We start from the raw sequence: 12,536 nt of genomic DNA, 5'->3' as shown, positions 1-12,536 counted from the left end.
CGTCAGTTTCTGGAAGCATTCATCATGGTTGAATTGCGCCACTCGTCGGTGGCCATTAATAGAGGTGTGCGTTTCCGTTTTTCCAATCTACATACAAGCTCCTGTATATACTTCGTCACCGGAACCCTTCTTCCTCCAGTAGCAGAAGCTAAGCACGCATAGTTGTCAGCCGCGTTGCCCACCGCTGGCGTCTTCCTCCTGCTGGCGTCCTCCTGACCCAGCCGACTGTCACTCTCCTTCGCCTTCTCGATACCGATTACAGCCGGGGCAGCGAGATCTATGCGGCGGCGATGATTAGGGAAGTAGAAGGGGCAAGAACTGGACCACCATCCTCACCCAGTGTCTGCGGCCAAGCACCGCAGAAACCGTCGGTCAGGAACAACAAGATGCCACAGTTGTGTTTGCTACCTTTTCTTCACTGTGGTCTCTACTCCGTTGCCCAACACCTTTTTTTTTCAAGAACACACAAGGCATGTGTCATTTGCATTAAGGGGCCGAAGCCACGAGGGAAAAGTTTTACAGGGTATCACAAAGAGAGAATATGGTAAAACGGCGACACAGCACGCTACCCTCCACCTACACACATGGGACAACTGCTAATTAGTGATATCTGTCAGATCCTCCACCCCCACCAGATCGTCATGAGGCTGTCGGGCCTCCTTCCACACAGCAAACTCTTCCTTGACACGCTTGGTTAGTATCGAAGGCAGAACCGCCACCTTATCAAACACCCTGCTATTGCGCTCAAGCCAGGTGAGACGCAACACACAGCAGACCAAAGCATTGAATTCTTTACGATTTGAAGCCGTGACCGCAGCGCTGATCGAAGGCCACCACTCCAACAGCATGGAGTCAGCTTGAGGAGTGAACCGATGCAATCTCCGATCTAGAAGGACCTTGTACCATACTTCCCGTGAGTAAGAGCACTGGAGGAGCATATGGTTGGCCGTCTCCTCCTCTTGACAGCATAGGGGGCATTGTGGCGGGTGTTGAAGGTTCCTCCTTGCCAGACGGTCCGCTGTCCATAGCCGATTGTGTAAGGCCAACCATACAAATATTTTGATTTCGAGCGGTGCCCACGATCCCCAAAGCTCATCCGCACACGGAAAATGCTCGCGGCCGAAGAAGAAACAGTCATACGTCGAGCGGGCAGAAAACTTGCCATCCGACGAGAGCCGCCATCTGAACCTATCCGGATGTGCCTCCAGCTCCATGCCCGAAAGGGTATTCCAAAGCAGCAGAATTTCTGCTAAAGCCGGCACGGACGGGGACCCCTTGATATCTCTAATCCACGCCGCCGCCGGCAGCGCGTCCACCACTAATCTCTGCATTGCCGAGGGCTTAACAAAAGACAATACTGCCGGAGCAATCTGCTTCACGCATCTCCCATTAATCCAGTGGTCAGACCAGAATTGCAATCTCTGACCATCCCCGAGCACACACTGCATTGCTGCCTCCCCCACAGCTTTAGCCTCCGATGGAACTGTAATGCGCAGCCCCTCCCATGGTTTGTCCTAGCCCACCTTCTCTAGCCATGACCACTTGAGCATTAGAGCATTATTCATAACCTTCAAGTTTTTCACCCCTAGGCCACCAAATTCTTTGGGCGTGTAGACAAGTTTCCAATTCACCAAGCAGCTGCCAGCCTTGGCTTCCTCATACCCGCGCCAGAAAAATCCCCTACATAGCTTATCGATACATGCCAGGAACCATTGCGGCAGATCAAGCACCAGCATTGGGTATATTGCCGTGGCTGTGAGCGTCGAGTTGATCAACACAAGCCGCCCCGCACGCCTCAGCATGGAGGCTTTCCACGTTGGTAGATGCCCCACTGCACTGTCCACGAACGGCTGGAGGTCCATCTTGGTCAGTCGCCTAGGTGACAACGGCAACCCCAAGTATCTAATTGGAAATTGTATAGCTAGGCATTCCAGAATTTGCAGCACCTCCTGAATTTGGCATCCTCGCCACGAATCATGGTTGCAGAACTCTTTGCCAGATTACAGTGGAGACCAGTGGCAGCACCGAAGGCTTTGAACAAACCCACCACTGCCTCGGCTTCGCTCGCAAGTGGTCTAATAAGCATGACCACGTCATCCGCATAAATAGATAATCGGTTCCGGATTCCCCATCGCTCAAATGAACCAAATAATCCTTCCTGGTCGCCCCGCTTGATGACCGCCGTAAGCACATCCATCACGAGAACAAACATCAGAGGCGAGAGGGGGTCGCCCTGTCGTAGCCCTTTGGCGTGCCAGAACTTATCGCCTGCTGCCCCATTAATCAGAATTCTCGAGCTGGAGGTAGACAGAATTACAGCCAGCTTAGCTAGCCACTTGGGCCCAAATCCACGATGGCGCAGAACCTTAAGGAGGAAATCCCAATCCACCGAGTCGAAGGCTTTGGCCATATCAAGTTTAAGCAGCACGACCTGCACATTCCGACGGTGCAAAGATCGGATGGACTGCTGGACCATGATGAAGTTATCAACGATCAACTGGCCGGCAATGAACGCGCTTTGATTGGCGTGAACCAGACTCTCGGCAAAGCGCGCCGTCTGGATCGCAAGTAGCTTAGAGACAATCTTACCAAAGCTATGCACCAGGCTCACCGGCCTGAACTCCTTAATATCCACCGCACCCACTACCTTAGGAATTAACGTGATGTAGGCCTCGTTTAAGAGCTGGAATCCTCTGCTATCCCCACTGTCAAAGGCGTTGATTGCCCTCATAACCGCATCTTTAATAATAGGCCAGCAACATTGATAAAAGCGGATTGAGAAGCCGTCCGATCCTGGTGCTTAATCAGGCGGGAGCTCTTTGATCACCGACCACACATCGTCGGCAGAAAAATTGCCCTCCAGAGAATCCAAATTCAGTCTAGGCAGATCAAGAGCATGCAAGTCAAGGCAGTGCTCCCTCACCCTTGGCATGCCAAGGAGGTCAACAAAGTGACCAACCGCCAGGATGTCCATCTCGTCCGGTGTCGTGGCTTCCACCTTTGCCGCCTTGAGCCTAAAAATCTGATTGTTCCTTCTCCTTGCCGAAGCGAAAGATTGGAAGAATTCAGTGTTGGCCTCGCCCTCTCTCAACCATTGAATCCTTGAGTGTTGTCTAGCGATAGTGCACTGCAATGATGCCAGCCCCAGAACTTTCCTCTTCAATTGGCTTCTAAGCCAGAACTCAGCTTCCGATAAGGGTCGATTATCCCGTGCTTGATCAAGCAGACGGATCACCTCATTAGCCATCAGTAATTGCTCCTTGATGTTTCCAATGGATCTGTGGTTCCACCTAGTAAGCTCTTTGGTCGTAGCCTTAAGCCCGCTCATGAGATCCATGAAGGGGTCCGCCCGAGGAGGTGCGTCATTCCACCCGGTCGCGACAGCCGCCTGAAACCCTCTCAACTTCGGCCAAAAGGACTGAAAATGAAAGCGTGCTTTCCTCTGAAAGCAGACGTTTGTAGAGAGAAGCAGGGGGCAGTGATCCGACATCGATGAGGACATAGCCTGCAGCAGGTGATCAGGATTGGCCGCTTTCCAGTCCAACGACATGAACCACCGGTCGATTTTCTCCAAAGTGGGGGCACGACGTTCATTACACCAAGTGTAGCGCCTGCCCAGCAGTGAGGCCTCCTTAAGTTCCAAATCATTCAGAAAGCGCCTAAATCGTCCCATCATCCTTCTGCTGACGAGAGCATTGTTCTTGTCAGAGGCCTCAACAATCAAATTGAAGTCCCCAGCGAGAGCCCATTGACCAGGAGTGCTGGCCCGAACATCCCGCAGCTCTTGAAGAAACATGGGCTTGAGCCCATCATCCGTAGGCCCATATACTACCGAGAGGAACCAGGATGGAGCACTGCCGAAACAAATCTCCACCGTGACCGAGAACCGATCCACCCTGGTGGAAGCGACTGACACTAGACTTGACTGCCAAGCCACCACAATACCTCCTGCCGTGTTAAGCGTTGGCAGGAAGACAAACCCATCATACTTATTGCCCAACATTTGGGTGATACCAAAACGGTCGACAGAGGCTAGCTTGGATTCCACCAAGCACACCACCGAAGCATTGGCGTCCTCCGCAGCCGCGCGAACCACGTTGCCACGACTAGGGTTATTTAGACCTCTCACATTCCACACAATGATATTATGATTGGGCACTATCATTAAAAAATCCCACAATCACCACGGCCAGCACTACTAGCACACCAGGGTCGGTGCTCCCGCAGTCTGATACTGTTCCAAAGAAAACAGTTTAATGAGCGCGTCAATGGCCGAAGCAGGTAGCGGCTCCTTGAACATCTCCGCATAACGCGCAAGGCAGTCCACATCAGGCTCGTCCTCGATCCCACAAAACCCCAACTTGGACACAAGAACGCTTTGAGCGCGTTTGATGTAGGAGGCAGGCTTCCCACGCGAGTTGAATGCTATGCGTGCACTACGTCGCAACTGATCTTCAGGCACCACAAGTTTTGCTCTCCGTGAACGCTGCACCGAAGGAAGGGGGAGCACCGGGTTGGCGATGTGAGCCCTGATCTGGTTCAGCACAGAGTGCAAAGCCACGTTGCTCGTCACCGGATCGGCATGGGGCAGCCGCGACGTGCAGGGCGAGCCAGGCACAACCGGCGTACAGGGCGAGGCATGCTCCCCCAGCGAGCAATGCGAGACCGGTACCGCAGGCGTGACTGATGCACCAGCCACCGGGGACGCATCCATGGGTGACAGGGGCACCTCGAAGTAGGCTGCTGGAGCGGCCTGATCCACCACCGGCAGGTCTAGCGAGCCAGATTCATGTAAGCCTCGAATGCGGTCCCTGAACGTCCCAGAAATAGACGTGCAACGTGCATGGCTGGGCCGCAGAGCACCAATGCATGGCAGTGACAGGCGTCCACCAATGAGAAGCGAGACTGGCAGCGCGGCTCTGTAGCTGGGGTCCGCCACTACCGGCGACCACCGCAGACGTCTCGCACCCGACAAGCACGGTCCCATGGGGTGCACGGGCCTCGAGCTCATAACCCGATAGTCACTTTCCACAATCAGACCATCATTGCTGCAAACATCCTGTCTCCACCAAGGAAGGGATACCGAAACGGGCGAAGTGTCGCCCGAGGCGCTGACCTCGGCTTGTCTCCCGTCCACCAAAAGCCCCGGCGAGCAAGAATCCGAAGAGGAAAGTTGTGCCCGGGCCACGGGTCGCCAGTAGCTGCGTGCAGACGGGACGGTCAGCTGTCCCACTGGCGCCAAAAGGTGGCCCGCAGCCTGCGCATCAGGCCCCACCTCAACGTCACATGTCGCAGCCGGAGCTGAAGCGGCCTCACCACCCGTCGCAGCCGCTGCATCTCCCGCCGCCGGCAGACCAGCCCGACCTCCACGATGAAGCACAGGAGCCCTACCGAGACCCCCCTCCGACCCGCCATGACCTGAGGAGGGGTCCGGGGGAGGCGGTGGAGGCGACGTAGGATTATGGCGGCGGTGAGCCGGCGGCGGAGGCAGATCGTCGGCCTCATCCGACACAACATCATCCACCACCTCCGCTACCCTGTGGATGGATATGGGGTAGCGGAGCGTCCTGTACCACCTGCGGCCCAGCGGGCCCCTATGGCGCCCCCTCGGCCTCTCCAGAACCGCCGGCTCCTCCACCAGCAGCAAGCGACGCACCGGGATGCGCTCGGGGCGATCCTCCGGAGCCAGACGCGAAAAAGGGACATGTCATGCCGTCGGGAAGTAGCCGCCGCAACGTCCACCACAAACCCACAACCACGGAGGATGACCTCCGCCGTCCGTCTGCACCAAGCTTGGGTCGGGACACCCACCAGGTCCAGCGGAACCAGGGTAGGAAGAGACACCGCCGTCGCCTGGGCCAAACGCGACCATGGTCGAAGTGAAAGCGAGAACCCAGGCCTCTCTGCCCGTCCGTCCGCCACCAGCCGATTGCGAGTATGCATGTTCTCGCATATCACCAGGAAGTCTTCCGGCCAGAATGCGCGGATAGACATGTCAGCCGGGCCAATATCGAACACTCGGTGAATCACGGCCGCCGCATCTGCAAGGTCGACCAGCGGTCGTGTACCAGTCACCAAGACCACCATAGCCCGGCCCAGCTCAGCCTCCGTGCAGAGGAGCTCATCAGACATCTCGAGGTAGCAGCACTCATCCTCTTCCCACCCCACCGGAGCCAAGCAAGACACCACCCGCGAGGCCCTAGAGCCCGGGGGAGGCGCTTCCTTGGGCAGTCGCACCGCTCGAGGACCCCTCCCGGACGACCCGGGACCAGGGCCGGACCAAGCGTACGGTGCCCGCCGGAGGAGGGCCCGGTGGCGGGGGAGGAAGCGCCGTGTCAGAGGCCGGCGAAGCAGACCGCACCGATAGCGGCGCAGAGGGCCCGCAGCGAGGCGATGCCGGATGCGCCGCCAAACCGAGGCGGAGCGCCGGGGGAGGCCGGAGTGGCTGCACCAGTAGAGAGGGCTGCGCGGCCTCTTGCAGTCCCTAGAGTGATGCCCCGGTAGGTTGCAGCGGACGCAGATGGTCTCATTGAAGCACTTGCGAGAGATGTGATCCAGCTGCCCGCAATTGTAGCAGCACCCAAAGAGTCGCGCAGGCATCCGCGACACCGGAGGGCGGTTGGAAGGGAGCTCGGCCTCGGGGACGAGCGTGGGCCGCCGCGCGGAGACGAAAGCGGAGAACGACGTTTCTCCCGCTGATTCCCCTGGGATCTCCACACCCTATCCACGCAAGCCCCCGGAGGCATCACCATCGCAGCGGGGTGGAGAGGGCCCATCGCCGAGCCCACGACAATGGACTGCAGCGATTGCCGTGGAGGAGGGGGTGGCAGAGAGGGGGGCGGCGGAGACGCCGACGAGGAAGCCCCTGAAGAGGAGCCAGATGCAGAGAAGTGGAGATGCGATGCCATGGCAGGAGAGGTGAGGTGGGCGCCGGGGCTGGAGCGGCGGCCGGCGCGAGATGTGGGCGCCGGGGCCGGAGTGGCCGCCGGCGAGATCAACAGGGAATAGTAAAGCTATGTCTGAAACATGCCTTTTGTCAAACGAGTTGCCCAACACCTTGGTCACAACCCTTCCGCACACCCTTTAATTTCGTAGCTTAATTATTTCATTTAAGTTTGAGGTTGTGGCGTTGACGGCGAGGAATAAGTGGACATGTTCTCTAACCTTCTCATGTAATATCTAGCAATTGCCACTTCAAAGTTTGCCATGTAGACTACCTTTTCCATCACGATGCATTTTGTGAGTACTCTCTCAAATTACAGTTCCGTGGGTGCAGCTTCGGCCATACACTTCAGCCACCAGAGGTCTCCATGATTGATGCTCCCTGATATATCGCTACCTGCATGCCATGGTGCAGAGTATGCAATGTTTTGGAATCAACATATGAAATTGGTTGAACTTTTGATTTGATTGGACTATCCATGCATATATAGGACTATAGTTGAGTAATTGGTCTCCAACTATTCCATGTTCTAGTTGACCTAATACTAATTTTTTGTGTTGTTTGTAGTGCTGAATTGTGATTCGAGATTATAAGAATACAACTGATGGAAGATTATGTGTCTTTTGTAATTTCTCACCACTATGAGGCTCCCTTGGGTTAGAGATAATATTAAAGAATAACATTGCTCAATAATGTGAGGTAAGTCAAAGAAAAAGTATTTTTCATGTATGTTCTGGAAAGTGCAACGTCATTTCTTTAGCATCATGACTACATGAAAAATACTTTTAGAGCTCGTCTTCAGGTTCACTACATGTGCCAGATCTCCACTTGGAAATACAGTTGGTGTGTTTCTGGTTTGGAAAACGGATGCTATCTTTCTCTATGCTTTTACACTTGAAACGTCCAGTGGCACGGTGACCATAATGGCCAGTGGCGCAACGGCCGAAATGACGGATGGCCTGCATCCTGCGACGGAAACGTCGGAGGCCACCAACGCTATGGTAGCGACGACCGTCCTCACGGATCAGGCGGAGAAAGAAGGAAACGAGGCTCGGCATCTCACCGGCGGCGAGTGCTCTTTCCCTCCTTTTCTTTTCTCCTTTGCTCTTCGCTGGTTGTTCTACGTGCTGATAACGTGTTTGAGATCGAAAGTAAAAATCTCTGTCTCGATTGATGCTTACATGCGCTACTTATACCATCCGGAGAGACACGATCGAAGGGAGGCGTCAGTTCCAGAGGGCATGAGCGAGAAGGCGTCTGTGCGGGACAAAACGCACGACGGTTTGGGCAAGGGGAGATTTTCCCTACTTACAAATTCTAATTAATTCTAACAAATTGTTCACATTATATTAAATGGATGCGATCAAATTCCATATTTGTGCTAGAGATGGATTTCTGGGCATGAACGAATGCTTATCTTCCTGGAAAAAAAATTGCACCTGTCAGAAATATCAAGTTTCTTCCTGCTCTTCATGAGGTAGATCATTCCCACATTTTGAAAACCTAAATGTAGTACCACTAGCTGGATGTATGATGCTCTTGCACAAATTGGTTTGAATATTTTTCTGGGTCCGCTCATCGATATAGAAGACTGTGATATTTAACTTTCATGTTTTATAATAATTTATGTACAAAATTTAATATCAACTTATTGTCAAAATAGATGGGCGCGGCAACGCGCGCCATTATTGATCTAGTAGTATTATAAACATAGGTCCGAATTAACATGCATAGAAAACATGGGCCTGTAGATTTTGGAATAAACCAAAATTCGATGGATTAATTATTATGTAGGATTAACATGCGAAGAAAAACTAAATTACTAATTGGTTTTTTCTGATAGTCAATCTTAGATTATTTTGCGGGATTAACATGCGAGATCATTTAGCGCTTGTTTCCATTTAAGCGTGCAGTTTTGAAAATAAAAAAAATCTCATTCAATATATACTCTCTCTGTTTTTTTATGTATGCACTTCCAGTCATTAGATACCGTTTTCCATTTTCCATACAGAAAACGTTTGGAAACTGTGCGCCGGCCGAGCATTCGGCCGGTCGCACGGGAATCGGGGAATCCATCACTATCTTGTGGACAGCAACAACGCGCGCCCCTCCCCTTCCTCATCCATGTGCTCAGATGCGCAACTCCCTTCGATCACCAATGCTTGAGGGGACTGATCCACTAATTCCCGACGGCCATCTCTCACCGCAGTTGAAAAGGACAGCACGCGGCACGGAACCGGCAGCATGCCAAAATGCTTGAACCAGAGGTGCCCAACCATGGCGACTAGCGGAGCTGCAACCGCGACGCAGGGACAAGGCGGTGCCTGTGCTACAACCATGGACGCAAAATGCTACTTTCTTCATTCCGAATTATTTGTCACAGGTATGAATGTATCTAGATGTATTTTAATTCTAGATACATCCATTTCTGCGACGAGTAATTTGAAACGGAGGAAATACATCTAATAGATAAAAAAGCTTTAATCAAACTTTAGAACACATGAAAAGTTGCAATTGTAAATATAAAAAAGCTTCAACAGATTGAAAAATCTTCAGCCAGCCATTAAAGTACTTCACCAATCATTGTCCTTTTTAGCTGACTTGGATAGTGAAGTACTAGCCTCATGCCTAGCGCTTAATGCCTTTTCGACAGCATATCATAGCAAAGAAAGAAAGTGCATTGTACTTTCTCCAATCCTTTTTACTCTGCATATTAGATTTAGATCAAGTCAAACTTTACAAAGTTTAATCAAATATATATTAAAAAATATCAATATCCATCATACTAAATATATATCCCATGAAATAACATTTCGTAATGAATCTAACAAAATTGATTTGGCATCGTAAATGTTAATATTTTTTCTATAAATTCGGTCAAAATAGAGATGCTTTGACTTCAGACAAAACTTATATGCAGACTAAAAAAGACCGGAGGGAATACTGATATATGACGGCGGGGTACCTTAGAGCATCTCCACTAGGGCCCACAAGACGCCCCCCAAGCACCTTTTTTTAGCACCGGCGGGTAAAAACGTCCCAGCCAGGCCCCCAGGACATCGTTTTCGCCGGATTTTATGAAAATTAGCGCCGGCACGCCTACCCCGTACCCAGCCCGCCGGGGGGCAGCTGGGGACGCCGGCATTGCTTTTTGCAGGCGCTGCCCCACTTGCCAGCCCCTCTGTCTCCCCTCTCATCTCCTTTCTCTCTATTTCTTTATTCTTTCTCCTCTCTCCTCTCCTTTTTCCTTCCGCCACCTACCACCCACCATCGCGGACTCCTCCTCGCCGCCGCACGCCAGGGGGCGCGCCTCCGCAGCCTCCCCTCGCCCTCCCCTCACCGGCCACCGCGGCCCCGCTCCCGCCGGTGGCCGCCTTCCCTGCCGCGGCCTCCTCTCGCCCTCCCCTCGCCGATCGACTTGCCGCCCCCGCCGCCCACTCCCCCTCCGCGGCGCAGCACCAGGGGCCGGTGCTCTCGCTGGCGTTCCTCTCCAAGCTGCTCGACGCCGTGGACGCCCTCGCCAGGCCCCCTGCCGACCGCCTGGCCCCCGACCTACTCGACCGCTCCGTCAAGGCACTCGACGTGCTCAACGCGGTCTCCCTCGCGCTCACCTCGCTCCGAAGCTCCCACCGCGCCGCGCTCACCGCCGCGTCCTGCTTCCTCGCCGCCGACGCGCTGCTGCTGCACCACCGAGGAGGCCTGGGACGCGCCGGGGAGGAAGCGGAAGGGCCCAGAGCTGGACGTCGCGAGGAGCATCGGCGGTAATGGTGGCAGCCCGTGGAGCTGCCCTCCTCCCTCGACGTGCTGCAGGAGCTCGGTTCGATGCCGGGGCCGGACGTGGCCTGGGGCGGGCGCGAACGGGACAGCCGTGGCCTGGACGGCGGGCGCAGCCTGGACGGCGGACGCGGCGGGCGAGGGCGCGGGCTCGCTGTGTCATTCCTCCCTTGAGGGTGGACACGGCTGGAAAGAAATTCATCCTTAAGCCAAAATTTCCGCCGGCAACCCCTTAAACGGCAAAAAAAATGCCTCTTGGAGGACACAACGGCTGGAGATGCCCTTACCAACAGACAACCGGCAACCGACCACCGGCAAACGTTATCTTCAAAGTGAGCCACAACCAAACTTAAGCATCACATACGGGGAATAATATATCATCATAATCATAGGGGGGTAGTACGTCTACACGTACGTACACATTGTGACGTCGTAGCGATAGTAGCCGAACTAAACTATTTACCAGTCCTAGTATCAAATAAATCTCTCATGCTTACGTAGAAGTTGACCGCCCATCACGCATCGGCGGCGGCGGCGGCGTCTTCATCCCAGATCCTTTGCAGACGGAGCATAACGCAGGCGACCAGAGCAGTGAAAGCCCACGCCAGCAAGGTAAGTACGCCGGAGGCCTTGTACCGCTCGCACGTCCCGGGATGCAGCCACGCGCAACGCCTCATGTTGTTCTGGACGAAGTCCTCCACGGCGAGGGAGCTCGACCCAGCAGCGGAAAGGAGGAGCATCATCACCTGCAATCCATGCATGCACGCACTCGTAGGTCGACAGATATGGTTGCGCGAGCCGGCGAGCACGAAAGAGAATACTACTGGACGGTACCCAGTCAGCGGCGACGAGCCCCATCATCTGCCAGCGGAAGGCCGGCAGCGGTTTCTGGAAGAAGACCTGCGCCGCGTCGTAGATCAGTCGCGCCGCGTTCAAGGCCAGCTCCGCCGCCAGGAGAGCTTTGAGGAATCTGCATGCCAAAGTGAAGTGGTGTTGGTTGAACAGATAGCTAGAAGAAGCCAGAGAGGTGGCATAGTAGCATACATGAACGTCGAGAACCAGAGGTCGCCTGCGAGCACAACGCAAGTCAAGGCCGCGGCCTGCAGAACGACCGCCATCATCCGGCAGACGAAAACTGTGGTGGCCAGTGGTCGTGGCGCCAGTGCCATCGATGCGTCGCTGGGGCAGAGGCCGCGATGATCCACTGGCTGGGCGTGAGATGGAGCCGTGAAGATGTGAAGTGTGGACTGTGCACAGCCTAATATATTGACAGCGCTCAGGTTGGCCGGGGAGTCGGGACTCAGGATTGCCTTTGGCCGGGGAGTCAGGACTCAGGAGTGCCTTCGTCCCGAAGAAATTTACTTGATGCTTCCTAGTGTGCTTTGCGCTACGCAGGACCTGGGGCCGCGCTTGCGCCCGCCTGCGCAAGTTGCGTCCTCGGGTTGCAAGGGCATGCCATCGGTGGGCCACAGGCGCAGCCACGACAGCGATGGCAGTGGCGGCTAGCGAAGGTCATGGAAGGACACGCTCCTCGGGCGAAGCCGCGGCAAGGAGCCGGTCGCGCCACGCCCCGCTTCTGTGCACCACCGCAGCCGCACCCCAACCTCGTGCCGTGGACATGGCCCCTCCAAGGACAGGCGCTCGGACCACGCCCCCAGGGGGCGCCGCTCTGGGGGAGGGGCTGGATCAAGCCGCTCCCGCGGTGTGTCCTCCTCGCGCACGCATGCGACCTCTTCCAATCCGTTGCTCGCGCCTCCCCGGTCTCTGCCACAGGCTTCGGGCACCGTGCAGGATGACGACCCGGTGGTCGCTTTCTTCA

General features: G+C 54.8%; 3 protein-coding genes across 3 annotated transcripts; all 3 read right to left on the bottom strand.

The window, feature by feature from the left end:
• Nucleotides 1–596: 596 nt before the first annotated feature.
• On the bottom strand, nucleotides 597–1,448 carry LOC147964791 (uncharacterized). Its single transcript, XM_087530160.1, has 2 exons — nucleotides 1,163–1,448; nucleotides 597–1,018 (listed from the first exon to the last, which is right to left on the bottom strand). Exons 1-2 carry the CDS (start codon nucleotides 1,446–1,448, stop codon nucleotides 597–599), a joined length of 708 nt encoding a protein of 235 aa, XP_087386286.1.
• A 1,352-nt stretch (nucleotides 1,449–2,800) lies between these two features.
• Nucleotides 2,801–4,003, bottom strand: LOC147964790 (uncharacterized). The gene has a single exon (XM_087530159.1). The coding sequence runs from the start codon at nucleotides 4,001–4,003 to the stop codon at nucleotides 2,801–2,803; it is 1,203 nt and encodes a 400-aa protein (XP_087386285.1).
• Nucleotides 4,004–11,078: 7,075 nt separating this feature from the next.
• LOC125517135 (CASP-like protein 5C3) lies at nucleotides 11,079–12,025 on the bottom strand. Its single transcript, XM_048682323.2, has 3 exons — nucleotides 11,762–12,025; nucleotides 11,552–11,687; nucleotides 11,079–11,463 (listed from the first exon to the last, which is right to left on the bottom strand). The coding sequence occupies exons 1-3, from the start codon at nucleotides 11,884–11,886 to the stop codon at nucleotides 11,233–11,235; spliced, it is 492 nt and encodes a 163-aa protein (XP_048538280.1). The 5' UTR covers nucleotides 11,887–12,025; the 3' UTR covers nucleotides 11,079–11,232.
• Nucleotides 12,026–12,536: the final 511 nt, after the last annotated feature.

The sequence above is a fragment of the Triticum urartu genome, chromosome 6A, assembly GCF_056163025.1.
Source record: "Triticum urartu cultivar PI428250 chromosome 6A, HENAU_Tu73, whole genome shotgun sequence".
In the NCBI taxonomy this organism is placed as follows: Eukaryota; Viridiplantae; Streptophyta; class Magnoliopsida; order Poales; family Poaceae; genus Triticum; species Triticum urartu.
This window is presented reverse-complemented; position numbering and strand designations above follow the sequence as displayed.

What these genes read in the sequence shown, in the direction of transcription:
- LOC147964791 (XM_087530160.1), bottom strand. Translation starts at nt 1,448, where the DNA reads ATGCAGTGTGTGCTCGGGGATGGTCAGAGATTGCAATTCTGGTCTGAC. An exon ending in ATGGCGGCTCTCGTCGGATG is followed by an intron (nt 1,019 to 1,162) that starts GCAAGTTTTCTG and finishes GGCTATGGACAG; the next exon opens with CGGACCGTCTGGCAAGGAGG.
- LOC147964790 (XM_087530159.1), bottom strand. Translation starts at nt 4,003, where the DNA reads ATGTTGGGCAATAAGTATGATGGGTTTGTCTTCCTGCCAACGCTTAAC.
- LOC125517135 (XM_048682323.2), bottom strand. Translation starts at nt 11,886, where the DNA reads ATGGCACTGGCGCCACGACCACTGGCCACCACAGTTTTCGTCTGCCGG. An exon ending in CTCTGGTTCTCGACGTTCAT is followed by an intron (nt 11,688 to 11,761) that starts GTATGCTACTAT and finishes TTTGGCATGCAG; the next exon opens with ATTCCTCAAAGCTCTCCTGG. An exon ending in GGCTCGTCGCCGCTGACTGG is followed by an intron (nt 11,464 to 11,551) that starts GTACCGTCCAGT and finishes CATGGATTGCAG; the next exon opens with GTGATGATGCTCCTCCTTTC.